The 19,862-nt window shown below is 37.6% G+C and overlaps 1 protein-coding gene across 3 annotated transcripts in view; it reads right to left on the reverse strand.

Moving 5' to 3' along the window:
- Positions 1–19,862, reverse strand: part of fmnl2a (formin-like 2a) — a 68,847-nt gene that overhangs the window by 36,003 nt on the left and 12,982 nt on the right. For all 3 annotated transcript variants that reach the window (XM_044132680.1, XM_044132681.1, XM_044132682.1), the window contains exons 2-5: positions 13,157–13,240; positions 9,320–9,400; positions 5,100–5,176; positions 783–866 (exon numbers count right to left, since the gene is read on the reverse strand). In XM_044132680.1, the coding sequence (XP_043988615.1) occupies positions 783–866; positions 5,100–5,176; positions 9,320–9,400; positions 13,157–13,240 (326 nt within the window). The remainder of the gene's footprint in view (positions 1–782; positions 867–5,099; positions 5,177–9,319; positions 9,401–13,156; positions 13,241–19,862) is intronic.

The following is a 19,862-nucleotide window of genomic DNA, read 5'->3' on the forward strand; positions in this document are numbered from 1 at the left end:
GAACTGTTCATGCATTGTGAGCTTAATGTTGAAAACGCTGATCCAAACCATAGTTGAACTGTGGCAGGTGTCTGAACATGATTTAAAAAATGTCGGTTTATCAGATGGGATTGCTAGTAATTTTATTATTTTATTATTTCAAACGTTAAAGGAACATCTAAATTAAATTCCTGACAACTTGTTTTGACCAAAAAAAAGGTTAAAGTGGCTTTTTTGTTTTTAATCACTGGCTTCTGACTAGAAAGTCCAATAACCAAAACATAAACAATTTATCAAGTTGTCATATAAACTGTGACATGTCAAAGTCTATTGACCCAGCGGTGACGCCACTGTGGTTTTGTGCGTTTAAACATATGAAGCTAAACAAATGAAATGTTTTGTTGAAGTTGGTAGCAGCTAAGGTATTTTATCCCACCAACATTATGTGCTGCTCCAGCACTTTATAAATGTAATATTACAGCCAACCTCTATAATGTGGACAAACCATAATCACACATGCTGAAGTCAAGCGATGAATTTAAAATTAAACAAAAGAGGGCACCAGGGCTCGAACAGGGACTTTAAGAGTGACTAATGATCACCCAGTCAGTTCGTGAATAGCAGCATACGGCTGCTATAGTACACAATCTGTTAGCGACGGTCAGCGAGTGACTCAGTGTTTCTGACAGCAGAGACGGTGGAGCTGGCACTGAGTGGAGAGGCATCAGCGTCTGTAGAATAGCAGCGTTGTGCTGGATTCTCTGAAACACTGTTCCCCATAGAGGATGCATGTAGGGACTTACGTGACAGCGTACTGCGCAAATGAAAGGTACTCAACCAGCACATCTAGGCCTTTGTTCTCTTCATTTAAGAACTCCCTCACCCACCTGAAAACAAACAAATATAGAAGTTTATTGCAAAATAAATTTGCTAATGAATTGTTGTGACCATCAATTAAATTTTAATGGACATTTACAGATATAAAAGTGTAAGACAGATATTTTTGTACAATTACAGGAAAGTGAAACAACATAACCTGCTAGGAATTAAAAGCTGCAGTATTGTTTTCTTGTAGAACACTTTTGAGTTTCTTCTGTTCTGGAGACTTTCTAATCGGGCCTTGTTCTGGTTTTCAGATTTTGTATGCGTTCTTAAGATCTTTAATGCATGAAAGAAAATAAACACATGAAAAAAGTTGATCAAATTGTATAGTTGAGTTCCAAGAATGAAAATGTGAGTTCTTTCTTTTAATGTATTTACTAAAGAAAAACTTTCAGAAATCAAATCACTGATTTGTTCATTATGTAGCTTTTTCAAATTTTATGTTACCTATTATGCTGCCTAGAATTCATTGCATTTTTTTTAAATAAACAACTGAAAATAAGTACCTATTTTCCAGAGCAGTAGATGAATCATACATGCAAGAATTTATTCACACAGAGACATTCACAAAGTGTGCATCATAACTGAGCTAGCCTCTCTTTAAGCTCAAAAGACTTGAAGCTATAACTGCGTCAACGGTGGTTCAATAAAGTATTGACTTAGGGGGGCTGATTACAAATACATGCCACACTTTTCAGATTTTAAGTTTGTTTTTTGTTTTTTTACAACCGTGTATCATTTTCTTTCCCTTCAAAATTATGCACCGCTTTCTGTTAGTCTGTCAAATTAAGTACCAATAAATAAAATAAATAATAAAATGTAATGCAAATATAAAACTTAATGGACAGAAGTGTCATGTCTTTATTTCTTGTAGCCACAAAGGCTTTTGACTGATGTCATGTTGATTAAGACTGTTTAAAGATTATGTAGCTGCGTCTCTATTGGCCCCCATAATGTCATGTGGTGTGACTTTATAGAGCTGGACAATCTAGTATGAGGGTCCGGTAAACCGGTGCTAGGCAGGGCCATCGTCTTAAAACAGACTGACGGAGTGGCTTCGTTGCCCATATGGTGGTCATTACCGCAAGATGTTGACAACCCTCCCATTCTCCACATGTTGGTGACCACAGTGCAACATGTTGGGCACAGGCAGGCAGGCGTGGAGCCAGAGTCAGCGTCAGCAGAGCACGCTCGGGGACAATCCGCCCATTATGCGCAGCATGATTGATCAAACTTTCCGTTTCACCTCTGAAAAGAAGCAGCAATTATTCACTGCCAGTGGGTGACATTGTTGCTCCGTTTCAATCAGCAGCTCCTGACCTCTCCATGTCCCTCCCCCGCCTCCGTGGTTAGCTCCTCATTTGTCTAACAGAGACTGACTTCATGTAATCTTGTTTTTCAACACAACATCTTTAAAAAGAGTTCATCCTACTAAACACTGGTTCAGCTGCTTTGCAACACGGGCATCGTCTGCGGCTGGAGTTGTGTTTTGGTTTAAAGAGCAGAATCGGTGTGTAAACAGTCTGTAAGAATGCAAGAGCCGCTGCTGTCAGACACATGAGATAATCTCAGAGTGTGAGTGAAACTGACAAATTGAAGAATATATGTGTGTGTGTGGGAGGGAGGAAAAGAGAAAAACAGAGGGTTTAGGAGACAGTTTTGACTGACGAGTGTTTTTGCTGTTTCAATAGTCTTTGGCCACCAAATGCTCTCTTGGCTGCATCCTTCAAGATCTGCTGCTACCATCTACTTAAAATGCTCATCTGGTCTTTACCAGGGTATATATTTACTTAAGCCTAATTACAAGGCTCCAAAAACAAAAAACAGATTCCAGACTTGCAATATTTATTAAGCAAACATGAAGACAAAATGGAAAAATCATCAGTAAACCCAGTGATTCACCAGCAGCAGGATTCAATGACATCTACAGCTAAGAGTAACTAAAATCGAACAAACCCGCCTAGTTCCAACATCAATGCAAAAGAAGAATATTTGCTCACATTATAGTTTCTTCAATGCTTTCTAAAGGCACTTTTTTAACATTTTAATCAATTTGACTGATTAAAATAGCCATTGTAACATGTTTTCCAGGACATTTTGTAAAAAATTTGCTGCTGTGTTTTGGACAACAAATAGCCTCTAATTTGATACTTAAACACTCTGGAATTCAGAAAAGATCACAGTCAACTCTGTGAGTACAAGTTGCACAGGTCGTGTGGCTGTGAATCAAGTGTAAATTATGAATCCTCCACCACTGAGCTCAATACGCTTTTGGTCACTGCCAAACACATGGGGCTGTGCATTATGACCAAACATCTCTTCTTTGGTCTCATCTGCCCAAAGCATATCTCAGTCCTTGTCTTGTGGTTTATTCAGAGACAACTCTACAAACCTTCTAGAGACTTACTTCTCCTGTGTCATTCAAAGAAACCAAACTTATGAGATCGTTTTCAAATGTTACTGTCATGTATTTAAAATCTGATAACCAACCTGAAGCATACATTGGGTAAAATGCAACTCTTAGGGGTTTTGTAATATCCGAGAATTACACCAGTCTTGCTTTCGCTGGGATGTTCACTGTTGGGAAGGCCACCAACAGTCTCAATGTTTCCCTCTTGTGAAAATTATTTTTCATTTACTAAAGATGAAGTTTGAAGAATTTGAAAGTAGATTTTTTAGCCTTTCACTGATCACTGAGAAGAAACAATGGCTTGTTCGACATAATTGCTGATGTCTTTCTGCCCTGACATTGTGTTGACCAGTAGGATTCAGAACAAGAAGCTGCAAAAAAATCCAACTTTTATAGAAGTGGTCACACTTATAATTCTGATGATCAGTTAATTATGGGCTTTTCGATATAATGAAAGCAGAAAGGGTTTATTTTGGTTTTCCACACTGATATTTTTATAATTTTGACTTCATTTTTGCTTAATGAGTACTGACCGCATAACATCTGTTGTGTGTGTTTTTATGGTTGAGGTTAGATAAAAAAATTAGAAGTGCCTCTAATGTGTAAAATCTTAAAATTAGAAGAGTGTGTCATTTCTTTTTTCTAGAAATGTGATCTTCAGTCTCAATCACATATCCTTTGTTTATAAATGACTAACACAAAGTCATGTTTCTTCCCGGGTAAAATGACTACCACCTTGTGAGAGATATGATTGTAGTGAGAAACTTTTTTTTAATCTGAGAAGATTTAAGAGCACTGCTATAAGCTGCATTTAAAGTTTTACTTTCTGTTCTGGTAGTGTTTGTCTTGGTAATGATCATAACTGTGGTTGCTAAGGACATACATTCCCCTTTTTCACACAGGTTACAGGATTCCTGCAATTTTTTAATGTAAAAAAAAATTATGACTTTTTCAGGCTGAACGTTTCAGACTCAATAGTTCTTCATTTCAAAGTATAAAAAGAGACCCAAAAGAGAGAAAAAAAAACAAATGAAAGGAAACAAAGGATACAAGGAAGGAACAAAATCTGAAATGTACATATTTTCAACATTCACGTTTTATATTTTCATACTTACCTATACCTGAAAAAACTTTGCATCAAGTTCCAGCCTTTTTTTCTTTTTTTTTAGGATAAACACTATTAAAAAACACAGACATAGACGTCCCTTGTATCTGTAAAGCAGCATTTCTTTACAACTATAATTAGAATTTGGATCCAGCAAATCCCATCATGCATTAGGCCTCATTAGTAACACACTCATCACAGCCCATGGAGACGCAGATGTGTGATCTAAAGCATGAAAAAACACTGAGAGACTCTGTGAGATATTGATCTCTGCTCCAGTCTGACTGTACAGCTCTAAATCTGCTGCCACAGGTTTAGACTTGTTATCTCAGAATACCTAACATAGCACATGAATGCACCAGTGTTTCATCTATTGTGAAATTATCATCATCTATGTAGCAATATCCACATTAATATCTCATCATCCGAATCATGCACTGAAATGCTACAGTGGAGCGGCCAAACTCCAGCAAAGAAAAAATGCGTTTTCCTTCCAGAGGCTGCTCATGTGTCAGCTGCTCCGAAACAATCCTCCGATTCATCTTTTCTTTGCCGCCACATGGCTTTCGGTGTAATATTAGGTCACAGCACAGATAGGAATGATACAAGGGAGGGGAGATCTGCATCTCCTAGTGTCTGGAATGCCAGACTTTTCCCCCTTAAATCGAACATAATCAGACACAAGACACGTTTACACAAACGTCAGCACAGTCAGTGACTCACCCTATATGATTGGTCCGCAACGAAATTTCCAGTTCTCTCAGGACTTGGGTGGACTCTTGTACCCTCCGTCTGAATTTCTGAGGAAGGAAAATAAAATTGGGGGGGAGGTTAGATTTCATCATACCCTAATAAATCAACATGTGGTAGGAACATAGATCGGGATATTTTTTTTTTTTGGCTGAGGGGAGCATTCTTTTCTAAAAAGAAAGGTCAGACAAACACAATTACAGATATACTGAAGTGAGAGTGAGGAGGGAGTTCAGCACGTACTGATTATAAAATCCAAGGATAAAAAATAGGGGCTGAGTCGTTCCTCAACAGAAAAGTAGCTATTAACTAGGCTATTAAAGATGAAGAGCTGACTCACTGGAAAAAAAGCTACAGTTTTCTTGTTTTCCTTCTTTTTACCTCAATTTTATAGCTCATACAGTCAAACTCTCAACTAAAGTCAACTCTGTAAAAAAAAAAAAAAAAAAAGAAAAGTTTTTCTGACACCATGATAAACCATTTCAACACTTTGCCCACTTCTAACGTGATGTATATCGTGTATAATTTAAAATACTAAGTTTGTCAAAGCACCTTTACATTTAGTTTGAATCAGATTTCAAATTCATTGATATGTATTGATGCTCTCATGGGACAAACAGTGGAGAAAATATTTATTTTTTTAAAATTGATCCCAAAGCATGATGCTGGCATCACCATGTTTCACTGTGGTCACTTCTTTCAAAATAATCAAGTGTAAAAACACACCTTGCTACTGTAAGTCTATTAAATAGTGCTAGTTCAACTACAATAAGCCCAATCTTGTTATTTAAGGGCAGTAGATTGCGTCTTTAAATAGCTTCAACACCCAGCAGCTACGAAAACGAACAGAGATTCTCAAATTTGTTACTCAGCCTACAGCTGATATAAAAACCTGAAGACCACGCAAAACTGAGACCCAGCTCCTGATTGAGACAAAAAAAAAGGAAAAATGAATATGAGTGGAGTATTTCTATATCCCTTTTCTCCCCCATTCTGACTCAATAGTTATCTGCAAAACTGTGGACAAGAGGCCGTTTAGTCTGTTACACAACCACAAGAACAAAACAAGCTGAGTGAATGACCCGTGGCGATCAAATGGGCTGTAATGTAATGAGGAGGGGAAAAGCCCCACGAAACAGATTGAAACCTCTTCATAATACAGAAGAAAACCTAACTGAACTTTGATAAAGAAAATGTTACATCATGAGCTGTTACTTTTACAGGTAGCCGTGTTTTTATAAGTTTGTCACTTACATTTTAGACAATCTGACAGGAGAAACAGAAAAACTGTAAAATGCTATGGATTAGGGTTTAATTATACATTCAGTTCAGCATAGGGTAAGATTAGCTGTAAAAGCACAAAAGTTACTTTTGTCTGATTTCAAGTGTACTAAGACATTTGCACTAAAAACATACACAGACAAGAGGTGATTTGGATCAACTGAGGAGTAATGAAACCATCGGTTGATGGATGAATTTCTACTCCTCTTACTTTGAACTAGAAAATACTTCTACCAAATTTAAGAGTCCCCTGACTATTCTAGAATAATCAGGAGCCCTGGGTAACAGATGTCTTAAAATCATCAGCACTCCAATCCTCCACGCCTGCCTTGTTTTAATTTCAGATTAGACTGGAGACTTGGACAAGAAAAGAACACTTGTGTGAATGGGTGAAGGATCAACACATTGTAAAACACTTTGTAAAACCTGGAGAACGTTGAAGAGGTGCTATAAACGTGTGGACAGAAAAGAAGAGACAAGACAAACCCTCCCAGTCTCTTTCCATGATGCGTTTATATATCTGGGAGGAAGCAGAGCTCAGGCTTGTGTCAGCCTATTATTAACATCCACAGAGAAGTGAGCCGTTCCCACAGCTGATTCTCTCCAGTGGACGTCTCTGGTCCAGGGCGGTGTACGTTTGAGGAGATGAGAAACAGAGAATCTTTTTTTTATTATTATTATTATTATTGGGGAGGAGTACTTTTAAAAAAAAAATAGGATATGGAAAGCAGAGAACACATTTTGGGGTCCTGCGCAGGCTCTCTCAGCCCCCCACCAACCCTCACAACTTTAAGTGCTACCAGCTGCATCACAGAGAGAGCAGGAAGAGACAGTGGGAGAGAGAGGCTGAGAGGAAAGGAGTGGGGGAGAGATGAAGAGGAGACAGCAGGGAGAATGTAAAGGAGGGGAGAGTGAAAAACTGAGGTTTGGGGAGGTGTTAGCACAGGAGGGGTCGTTCTGGAAGCAAATCAACGACTGATGCATTCTTGGGGACTAGCTAGACTAAGGCTCTTCCTCCTTGGCTGCTGATTGGCTGAGTGCTGCTCGGAGGAATTCACGGGAGCCTGCCTATGGAAAGCAGAGGCAATGACCTCCAGCTCTCTCACAGTGGCACAAAGTGGCAATTGTTTGAGTTGGAAGAAAAGGGGGATGGAGCAGGAATGTAGAAAGAAGCCTATAACTCTCTCTTCCTCCGTGCCCTCTTGTGCTTAGTTTTTTGTCTCTGCTGTCGTCCGTCCATCTCTTAGCCCCTTTCCTCAATAAACTCTCTTTAATTCAGCAACTCTCCTTCCCTGTTGCTGCGCTCGCTTCAGTCTTTCATCTTGTTCCTGTGTGTCTGTCCACTTCAAGCTTTCAATCGAGGCAAAGAAAGGGCGCCAGTTTCATGTCAGGCTAATTTTACACAACAAACGTGAGACCACCAGAACTAAAAACAAGGTGGAAGAGAACTGAAGTGACATCTTCTTGGGACATCTTTTATCAAAGCTGATTAACTCTAAATAGAAAAAAAATGAAGGGACGGTAGATCAGCTCATATGATTGATCTTCAATGGAATTGCTGAATATTTAAACTTAGAAAGGTTTCAACATGGTCACCGCCTGACAAGGAAACATTTAACATGCTGGAAAATACTTGAAGGATAAACAGATTATGTACCTATTCCAACTCTTACTTAGTTTACAGTTAAACCTACTCAAAACATGTACTGTAATAATAAGACCAAATAGAAATGTTCTACTGAAAAGTACAGTATGACCATTTACCAGACTGTATCTGCACTCAAAACATTTTTGGGGATCCTTTTGTATAAATTATTGGATCAGTGCATCGTGTTATGGTTGTTGCAGAAGATACGATGATTTAACCTAGAAACTAATAGGTCTGTTACGTCTGAAACACTCTGCTTTCACTTCTTTTCTTTATCAGATTCTTTAATACATTCTCTCCTCACGCAGTAAATATGCTAACCGCAGCAATGTAGCACTGAACTCATCTGCATTAAAAAATTACAAGGCTATCCTAGATTAACATGGTTATTGAAAAGGAAACTTAAATTTTCCTGCACATATGTTATCAATTATTTGTTGTCGTAATGTTTTTTTCCTGTTTGTAATTTTTTTGTGAAGACTCCAAAATTTCCCAGGTCAGAGAAACTTTCAAAACAGCCTCATAAAAACTCAGCCGTTTCACAGTTTTTACAACCATAATCACAGTTTTAGCTTGCTTTAGTTCTGTCATGCCGCTCTAGTCCTGCCATTGTGGTTAAAACTTTTAGCCACAGCAGCTTCAGATTGAATTATTCAGTAATTTGTTCTTGCTTTGGCCAAGTTTGTTGCCTAATTTGATTATCACAGAGGCAGGTCCCCCAGCGTTTCTCGCTACAGCTTGCACATCCAAAGCCAAAGACTTCATTTTGGCAAACAAGAGAAGTTTGGCTAATACTTGTCCACATGAGGCTCCTCCCTAGCCTCCAACTTTCTCCTTCTCATGCAGCCAAGCAACACGTCCAAACGCGGACTGCTAGAGCAACATAAAGGCATTTTTATCATACAGATAAAGAAGTCCTGATTATTTCTTTCAGGAGCCTGCAAAGCTGCAAGGAATTGTCAATGCTGGAATATGTCTGTCTTTCCCCTGCTCATGCTTTACCACAGAGCAGGACTATTAAACTCTGGTCAGGGGTTTCTCCAACCAGGGCGTTCCCGATAAACAACTGTCTGCTTTGTCACTAATCTGCAGTGTTTGCAACATGAGTTCCCGAGCTGTCTCCCAGGGAACTCTTCGGTGCAATCTTTCCTCCGCTGTGGGGATATCCTGAACAAAAGTAAGAAGGTCAGGAGACTTGGGCTGGGAGGGGGTTGAAAGCTGCCAGGCCACCAGAACAGGAAAGCATGTTAGGCTGAACACTCACCTTTCGTGTCACTGCAGGGTCTAGATAACTCCTTAGCTTCTGGAGATACGTGTGAGGTGGGTTCTTCACTTGAAATCGCTCCTGTCAAAGGGAGAAAAGAACATGAGATTAGAGAGAAGGAAGGGAAAAGATGAGGCAGAAATAAAGAAAAAAAAAACTACAAAAACACACATTTAGATTTTTTGTGAGTTCAGTGATTTGGATGGTCACACATAAAGTAAAACAAAAATACACTCACATCCTTATTTATTCTCAGCACAAAGGAAACTTTAACTCACATTGAGCAACGGCCCATAGATGGGAACTTTAGATTATCTTCCACTTCATGAAGGAAAATAAAACAGTTCCTCCATTCATAAGTGGCTGCAGACATGACAAACCCTCACATGACTCGTTTCATATTACATGAAATAAAGTCAGTCACAGAAAGACGCTGTTTTCTGTCAAGCATCTTAATACTAAAAAGTATTAAAACTTTTTACCCAGTTTTAATGCTTCTTTACATTTTTGTGTTAAATGAATGATTAAGGATTAGAATCAACTTTTATTTGTTTCTCAGTGGGAAAGTCACAGTATAAAAGTACACAGAGATGTATACAACTAATGTGGATTTCTACTAATGACACCAAAAGCGTTCCTTTTAGCAGGTAATATATTACATGCCTTTAACCTATTAACTTTACCTTAAAACTACTTAACTATCCCTTTAAAGGGAGGAGGTTTTTAAAACCTCATGGATTCAACAAAAACAATTACAAAGACAAATCCCAGGAGATCACGAGGCTTTGCTGTGAAAAACTATTTCACTGTAGATGTACAATAACCCAAGTTGAACCAGCCACCAGGTTTTAAGCCCGCACCATTGTGCTCTAAATATAAAAACAGGAGATTAGTCTAGGATTTGGATCAGTGTGTTGAGCGGGAAATTGTATTTGTTTCAGACTGAGAACAGCAGCACAGCAGTTTATCAATGGTGAAACTTCAACAAGTATGGCAAAATTGTTTTAAGAAATTTAAAATATAATAAAAAAGAAGAAGAAGAAAGACGTATTCCTCTAGGCAGACTCATTAATTTGTTCTGGTTAGTGTTTGCAAACACAATTTTGGCCCCTCTGCTTGTGCTGTACAAGCCAGAGAAAAGCAAGGCAGCAGCGCAGTCAAAGAGACAGACTGCAGCTTATTCCAAAACAAAGACAATCAAATCCTGATTACACATTGTTCTGAGGTTGTTGCGTTATGAGACAGAGATGTACAAACAGATGGTGATAAATGAAGAGGGAATAAGATTGATCATCTCTGCAATATTCTATATATTTCTATTTAATTTTTTTTCTTTAGTACATCTCCTGCATTGTGCCCTTTCAGTTTGTTTGCTAAAAGGAGACTAATTGCCTCATGTTGGAAAAAAATCCAGAGTTAGTCATTTTATACATTTAAATACATCTCAGATGAAGATGCCAAAGAGTGTTTCGACTACTTAGATTTTCTAAACACATGAAACAAGTGCCCTTTCAGAAACTAAGTACGTTAGGAAGCCACATTTGTGCTAATCAGGTCAAGGATGACTGTCCATCCAGTCCACACACTCACCAACCCAAAGAAGAGCCAGTTTGGTTGGGTGAGCAAATATGTTACATTCAGAGAAAATAATTTGGCAATGTGGTCATAACGTCAAATTATATCCAAACGTTAATGTTTCCGTTAATGTTTAGTTTTTTCCCCCCCTTTTTTACTGTGGTTTTGTGGTGAATCTTTTAGCAATTAAAACGTCACAAAATTATTTCTAAAAAGTTGCGCCCAATATCCTACATAGAAAAACAGTGTGGCCAAAGCATTTGCCAGTCCAACATGGAAACAAAGGCTACAGTCCACACATGAGCCATTTACCGTTTTCAAGGCACAAGTTTTTAAGACGGGTACAGCTTCAAAACCACAACATTCAAACTGGTCCTGCGGTATAAAGTATTTTAATGAGTAACCAGAGAAAGTCAGTTTTTCCTGGTTGTATGGTGCAATGAGTAATACAGCAATGTCTCCCTCCTCCTGTAACTAGGATTTCCAAGGGTAGCTGACTAAAAGAAGAACCCCCATATTTTTTTCCCATTCAACTTACAGTTTTAAAATTTGGGGAAAAAAACTGGAATGCAAATTTTAACTGCAGCAAACAGCACATTAGAAAGGTATTTCAGTTATTTAAGGAAAATAACAACCAACTGAAAAAGTCCAACTCCAAGTATTTACTCAGAGTGTACTCAAAAAGTATCACCCATTTAGACAATCTGGTATCCTTGATTTGACTCACGGATGTACAAAAAAATAAAAAATGTGACTACACGGGTTTACATGCAAACATGACAGAGTTTGTAATTGAACATCTCCCGTGACTACCTGCTGTACACAGTTAGTAAGATGAGATCAGAATCACTACATTTATCAGAGCCAGAGAGTCTCTTCCAGAAAAACAGGAAATACAATATGAGAGCAGAGACAGGAAAGAGTGTCGCTCTCAGAGGACAGCAACAAACAGACAAGACAACTCAGTGATACCCAGAAACTCTGCGAAAATACAAACTGGGCCGATTGCAGTCCAAATGTAAAATAAAATGTGAATAACGCAAACCAACCTTCAACGCACATGGTTCCTAGTAGCCTGTATGAGTAAGGATATCTGAGCAACAAGCCGAAAATAAAAACTGTGTTTTTTGTAAAAAATCTGTAGTCTGTTCAAGTAAAAGAAGTCAAGCAGTTGTTTACATATTGTAGTTAAAACCTTTGGATGTTTTCAAGAACATGGTGTGACTGCAGAAGGATGAAACTGTCTGGAAAATGCCTTGTTAGCAGGAAGAAGGTCACAGTAACAGGATCTGGCTGTTGTCTGCTCTGCACTATTTTTCATTTTTTATTAGGAGAAAAACTCCTCATACTTGCAGTAACAGCTTAAAACTTCAGCCTAAAGGGAGACTGGTGGATAGACAGGGTCTACCTTTTGTCACGGTTGCTTGGTTACTCTAAAGGATTCACTGTAACTATGGACACAGAATACATCTTACCCCCAGAGCTGTGTAAGCTGTTACAGATATAGGTTGGTAGTGAAAGCGAGGGGGACAAAACATCAAGTAGCCGATCTACAAAAATCAGCTTAGCAACAAGCGAAGGCCTTCTAACTTAAAAGGATGAATTTCAACAAGCTATTATCCATCCTTGTGAGGTAATTATTTAGAAACTCTTTCAGTGGCAATCTGAAAAGGCCCATAACCAGCCTCACTTTCAGCCTGAAAGGTTTCTGAAAAGTTTGCCACCCATGCTGGGGGAATCTTTGCTGGTCAGCGGCCCGATTCTCTTCAGGGTCACCAACTCTCGACATGGTTGGGATCTACACTATCCCTTTCTTGGCTTCTCAAGGAGGCAGAAAAACTCTGGCGCAGAGGATGCCGTCAGACCACAGCTCACTGCTCAACATGTGCACTCTGTAATTTTCTACATGCAGCACTGACTCCAATAACAGGCTGGGAGTTTTTAACTGGCTAACTGAGCTCTGCACCCTGCTGGGCCACTTAACCCACTTGACCAAGAAAGTTAAGGCAATCTGTGCGCATTAGGAGGGGCTTGTAGGGTGAAGGCAGGATAGCGGAGCATGGAACCATCATACTGACACACATCAGGACAATATTCAACCTTTTCATAACATTCAAGAGATATGAGTAATGCAAGGCACTGTAAGCATCACTAGATTTGAAACAGAATGTTCAAGCTGTCAATATGCCTTGTAACAAATGTGTCACTCGATTTGAGTCATACAGAAGTAACATTGTATCCTACTGAGAAGAGATAATTCACCTGATCGCAGATTAGTTCCCATTTCTTTTCATTATCATATTGTCGCAGCAGTCGGGCCTTGTCTGGAGGAAGATTCATTGAGTTCTGAAAGAGAGAAAAAGATCACAGTTAATTACCTCGATCTATTATTAATTATAGAGGCTGAATGAAAAAGTGTGTTACCCTAGCTTAAAGACAGAATCATTTTTTTTACATGTATGTTTATATCAAATGCATTTGCAGCATCCGCAAGCTGTAACTCAAGAATGCAATGTGGGTGTTTACTGAGTGCATTAAAAGTGTTGTAAAACTAATTCACAAAAGGAACTGTGTTGAATTGTGATAGAGGAGTTTAGAAAAGCGCAACTAAAACAGCTAAACACAAGTAAAAACACCGGATATGAAACCAGGAATCAAGCACCATCTACAAACTGCAATGACCAGACACTGTTTGAGAATAACACCAAAATCAACTCAAATAAACAGTTAAATTGGAAAAAAGCCTTTTTAATTTCAATTTTGTTTGTCGTCATGTTTCTTTGTTGATTGTTTTGAAGCCCTCGGTCCTCTGCCAGTTTGGCTTGTTTTGAGTAGAATTAGACTGCAGCACAAAGTTGAATTTTCTGTTGTTTACGGGACATCACAACTGTGATTCCTACAGCTTAAGGATAGTTTATTGGTCTTAAAGTTAGTATATATGAGAATCAGTCCAACCCAAACAATAACAGATTGTTTTTTTCTAAAGCAGTCAAATGGAGCAAAGCTATACATGTATTGCCTCAACTGACGGAACAAAAATGATGAACACCTTAACTTTTATTACAACACCTGGCAGGCTACTCGGATCAAGGCACCGAGCCGTCCAAGGAAGAATTGCTGTGCAGAGTAGAGTGAGCTAATGTTTTACTCCTCAAATTCTAGACTAGTTCCTTAGGCGGGGAAACACAGTACAGTGCAATGTAGTATGCTCTGATATAGAAGCAGTTTAAACAAGATTAATCTAGTCTTAAATATTTGTTGTAGCAAGCAACAACACATTCCTGAATAAGAACTGTTCCCCTTTCCATACTGAACTGAAACATTAGACCTTCCTCTTCTCAAAATGGTAGTATTTAAATATGTTTTCCTGTCTTTTAAAGAAGCTATATGACTTGAGCTAAATACAAAGGAGAAAAATGTAAAGCAAAAGAAAAGAGATGAATATAATAGTGAGGGAGGGATAGATCTCCCCTTATTATCTGCCTATTACCTGAGAGAAAAAGCATCATATTTTACACTAGTCAGTATGATGATGAACACTAAGTCTTAATGTTTGAATGCATTTCATACAGAAGTTATGTTTTGCCAGTGTTACAAAGAGAACTTTTTAAAACAAATCCAATGCAACAAGTATTTGCTGAACAGCAGCACAACTAAAAATAACTGTTGCGTAACCTCTTAACGTTATTAAGATCTGCTTCCAGCTAGAACACCTCTGCAGCTTCACAGAATCCTCAAACATAACCCTCATGTGGATCAGAAAAGCTTAAAGAAATTTAACTCCTGCTTGAGCCACCTACATCATAAACTGTATTTTTAAGAAACTTTTCCATCGCTGAGAGAAAAAGCGAATAAATACTGCTTAGTTTGTTTCTTGTTCTGCATCATTTTACAGAAAAAACGGATTAGGAATACCCTCAGATCAGTCTCGCTTAACAGAGGGAGCACAAAGATGAAGTGGACCCTAAAGGAAAAGTCTGAGCCCCAATTTGCTTTTTAGATTTGTGAAGCTGTGATGTTTAATTTCTCTGCCTTGTATTTATGAAGTGGCAGTGTAATTGATCTTTACCAGCCATTTTCATTTTGAAAGGTGCATTTGAAAAGGAAATCAAATGCATAGAGCTGCAAAGGAGGAATAAGGATTAGTCTGTCATTGCACCTTAGCAACAGCTGAAGGGACGATAAAAAGACTAAACAGTGTTCCACATTATGTTCTGGACATAAAAATTAAGTGCTTTGGAGAGTTCTAAGGTAATCAGTTATTCCATTAGGTCCATTATGAATTCCACTATCTTTTAGGTTGTCCAAGTGTATGTTAATAGATTCAAACCTCTTCTAATATGTTAACATGAACAACTCTATACCCTCAAAATGAACTCGTACAACTGGACAAAGTTGAATGATTTCTTGCATCTTGAAACTGTAGTAAAAAGTGACATAATTGTAATAAATAATTAATGATACACACAAAAATGTCATACTGGATGGCATGTTGGCCTATACTTTGTCTGGTAGTGTTTTATAACTAGATCTAACTACCAGATCTTTTAGTCTCTGTAAAATCAAGTCACGTCAGAAAAAACAGCCACGACTTGTGGCATTCCCCAGGGCTTTGGCCTGGGGCCTTTTCCTTTCTACTTTGTCTTGTTCCACTAGAACAAATTATCGAACGCTCTAATGTTGTCTGTTATTCCATTATCTCTATGCTGATGACATCCACTTCTACTTTACCTTCATAAATTGCCTGGTAGAAATCAAGAAGTGGTTTATATTATCATTTTCTTTGACTAAAAAACGGGACTTTGATCAATGCTCCTGCCAATGTGATTGATGTGTTTATTCAACAGCTCAGTGTTACAATATAACAAGATTTCTGACAATCAAAACTCCTTGATCCTCAGAAAACAGGTTTTTGATGAATTGATATAGCTCGAGTCAATTAGAAACTGAAACAATGTTAAAGGATTCTTTCTAAACTCAGAGTGCAGGTGTCCAAGGCTTCACTCAATATAATAAATCATGCCTTTGCTTCAACTTCTCTCTTTCACTGTAATATTTTAGAACCGTTTCTGAAGGTTCAAAGTGTAGCTCCCAGAATTACAACTTGTAAATTAACAGGTCAACATCACTACAGTTTTGGCATCTTTGCACTGGTTCTCCATTAATTGTAGGACCAAAAGTAAGGGCCTTAAATGGATAAGTCCCACAATATACATTAGTTTTACAAAAATCTTTTCTTCCTGTATGGTTTTTAGGTCATTAGGGCAAAGTTTGCTAATGGTCCCTTGTGGTTTCACCCCTGAGGATTGGCCTTTCAAGTCAATAGCATTGAGAGTTTGGGATGCACCAATTTCAATGTTTGTGTTAAATATACATTACTGACTCTTAAAAATGCAGATGATGACAGTTTTATACAGCCAAGCCTTCAGTTACATCATAGCTAAAGTTTGCCTCCATTCTTTATATCGCTAATTTATTAGTAAATATATCACTTTCTGTAATTTGGATCACTTTAATTTGCAGTTTCCTTCATTGTTTTCCCTATCTTTTTATTTGGGTGCTCTCCACCTGAAGAGTTGTCCCTGGCTTCTGGGTGATTTATCGATTCACTTTGAGTGAGTTAAGCTGTGGGCTTCATGCTTGGTGAGCATCCACCTAAAGCAAAGAACCATTTGTACCAGCTTTCATTTCAGCTCAGTGCTAACGAGCAGTGACAGCCACTCAACTTACTCAGGTTGGGTTACCCCCATGTCTACAACTACACCAACCATGTCTCTGTTATTAATAAGGGGAGGGAGTAGAAGGCCGAAGGGCTCTTAAGGAGTAGCATTTTATGAACACCTGATGGCAGACCACCCAGAAAAATACAGGCGGATTCACCTAAATTTAACTCATTAGTACATCAATCAAATTTACCGTTAAATTCCTGTTAATCACATTTTAAGTACACTAATTAAAGCATGACTGTTCAATGAGTTAATCCTAACATATGCATATTTCCCAACTGCAATTTAAAACTTTGATAGTGCTACATAAGAAATGTTGACAGATATTCACAAAGTGTCATTTACACATAGTCAGTGTAAAAAATTTTTTTTTTAAAGTGTAAAAGTGTTTAAGTAAAAATTATTTTATTGCACTGATATAATTAACTGAAAAACTCTGAAATTGTCTAGACTTGCAAAAAATTTTTTAGTATCCTGAAAGGTGTGCCGTTAGTGAATGCAAACCCCTGCTATTCATGGAAGGCATGTTTGTTGATATTTTATAAGACACAAAATGATTTCAAGAAAACAGATGCATGCTTAAATTTGACCAATTTTCAAGTTGCGCCCCAAGTTTATCACATTAACACACAGAGAAGGCAATAGTATGTAGGATAAGAAGAAAAAAAAACAAAACTTTAAAAGTCACTGAAGAATTGGTTATGACATCATGCCACTGCAATAAAATATGGACTTATTGACTCTTGTACGTCTTTAAACAAGGGTACCAATAAATGTGGAATATGCTGCAACAGTTTCCAGTAACACTTCTTTTGAATATTAACTGCAGACTTCTGGAAATAGGTCTGCAACATGGTGTCATTTTAAAAACCGGTAAAACACGATTGTGCAGCAAGCTTTAAAGAGAAGCAACATATAGCACTATTCCTACATGTTTTGTCCCACTAACAGATGGGATTGTTTTTACAAAATGGGTCAGTTAGTTTAAAAGGTGAGCAATTGTTACAAAAGTTATGATAGAAATACACTTGTATGTAGCCTGAAGGGCATTTTTCATTTGAAGTCCCTCCGTAGACGTGACAAGAGTAGCACTAAAAATAAAACATTATAGTTTCTGAGAAGTCTTAGACATCAAAGAAAAATGTGGATATTTAGCATGTTTTCTAACACAGCAACTTTACATGCTCTCTTACATAAAGACTTCAAATCTTTTAAACAGCCTGCATCCATAAAAGATTGTATGTGATAAAAGTCATAGCTATGCGTATGGCTTATCTTGACTTTAATAGACACCTTCAAAGCAGATATTTTAAAACATAAAGACAAACAAGTATTTATTTCTTGCATATTCAGATGAGCTACCCATTTCCTAAAAACATTTAACATGGTAAGTAAAACACAGGCTAGCTTTAGAGGTAGAAAAAGTATCTCCAGATGAATCCCAAAGCCTGCAGTAATTCATTCATCAGTGGCAGCAATCACAATACTTCAATCAAAATTAGTTGTTTAGCAAACAAACTTTTCCTTTTCTACCAATTTCTTCCAAGGCTTAACCCACAAAGTCTTAATTTCAAAACTAAGTAGAAAATAATATTTACTAATCTTCTCATTACACAGCTGCTGTCATAAAAGTAGCAAAAATAGACGGCTCTGAAAGGACCCATTACTTCCCATGAGGTCTATGCCTTTTGGTGCATACAGTTTCAAAAAAAACAAACACAGCCTACATGAAGGGCCAACTTCAGCTAGCAACAGTGTGAAAAGATACAAACTATGTAGACAAAGCAAGAAGAAATCCTGTTTGATGGTGGTGGACTTATCAATAAAGTGTTTTACATGGCAAGATGTTTGTGCCAGAACCGATGGAAGAGCTCATTAGATCAAAACATAACTCTAGACCAAATATTGAAAAAGCAATATGGCCTCAGCTGGAGCTCAGAAGAGCCCTTTAAACATGTCACCAAGGACTTCCAAAAGCAAATGACTTGCATGGTTTCAAGTTATATAGAAGAAAACTTGTGTTGACAGAGTGAGAAGTCATACTCTTTAAAGTTATGTGACAAATTGTTTGTAGGAGATTTTATTATGGTGCCTTGCCAGGCTCAGGCATCCATATAATCAATACATTAGAATGTGGTTGATGAGGCTTGTTTATCAGACTAAAAGGACTTTTTAAAAACAATAACCTTTAACATAATTTTCATTAAGCCTGCATCTTTGTGTTAAAATGTTTTAATTGATCTGATGTAATGTTTTAAATTTAAACGTGTTTTCACTAGCTGGAAGAAGAAAATCATAATTAACAGAAATAAACTATTTGCCTTTACAACAGGTTTCACTGCGTCACACAGCAAGATTTTGAAATTGTTGGTTGGTTTTCAAAACCTGAGGCCCCCACGTGACAATAAAAAAACTACAAAAAAAACCCATAAATATACACACACACACACACACACATTACAATAATCGTGGCATCCTTAAGATTGTCGAAGGGGGAAAATGGGGTCAAAATTTGTCATTTTTATCCTGCCAAATTTAGTTAACCAGGCACTAGTGAAGTGAGTTATTATAGTTAAATAAAAATATACAATTAAATTTGAAATCAATAAATTTTAATGAATATTTATCTTCATAATTTATGAAAATCAGTAAATCACTAACTACCAAGAGAATTAAACTGACATGTGATTATTTAAGTGTATGATTATAAAATGGTGCCTTTAGTGGCATGAGACAGAAGTACAAAACGACAAAAGAGTGAGATATATACACAAACCGATCCCCAATGAAACAATGCAACAAAATAAGATAATTATTTGATTGGGAGACTGAATTATAAAGACAAAATTATTCTGCTATGTCCCAAGGTCCAGCGTTTCAACTTATTTTATGGTGATGTTAGGTAAAAACAACAAAAACCTGGTTAGAGTGTCCAGTACAACATCTCAAAGCCCCCACTCTGTTATCCATCATAATGGCCTTATGGGAGATGAGCTGTTGAGTTAGATAAATACTCATGTTCTCCTCCTTCTACTGTTCCAGCTTATGGAACAAAACCAAAACTATTCACATTAAATATGCAGAATTTTGTGATCCAAGCCATCAAACCGGTTTCTCAGCCCTGATAGCAAACAAGAAATGAGCCAAAAGTTTTTTTTGTGTTTTTTTAAAGCTAGTTTAACAAACATGCTTTTCAGTTCCAAAGCAACGTCCCAATCTGGTTTGATTCTGGTTTTATCACC

This window comes from Gambusia affinis, linkage group LG11 (assembly GCF_019740435.1).
Source record: "Gambusia affinis linkage group LG11, SWU_Gaff_1.0, whole genome shotgun sequence".
In the NCBI taxonomy this organism is placed as follows: Eukaryota; Metazoa; Chordata; class Actinopteri; order Cyprinodontiformes; family Poeciliidae; genus Gambusia; species Gambusia affinis.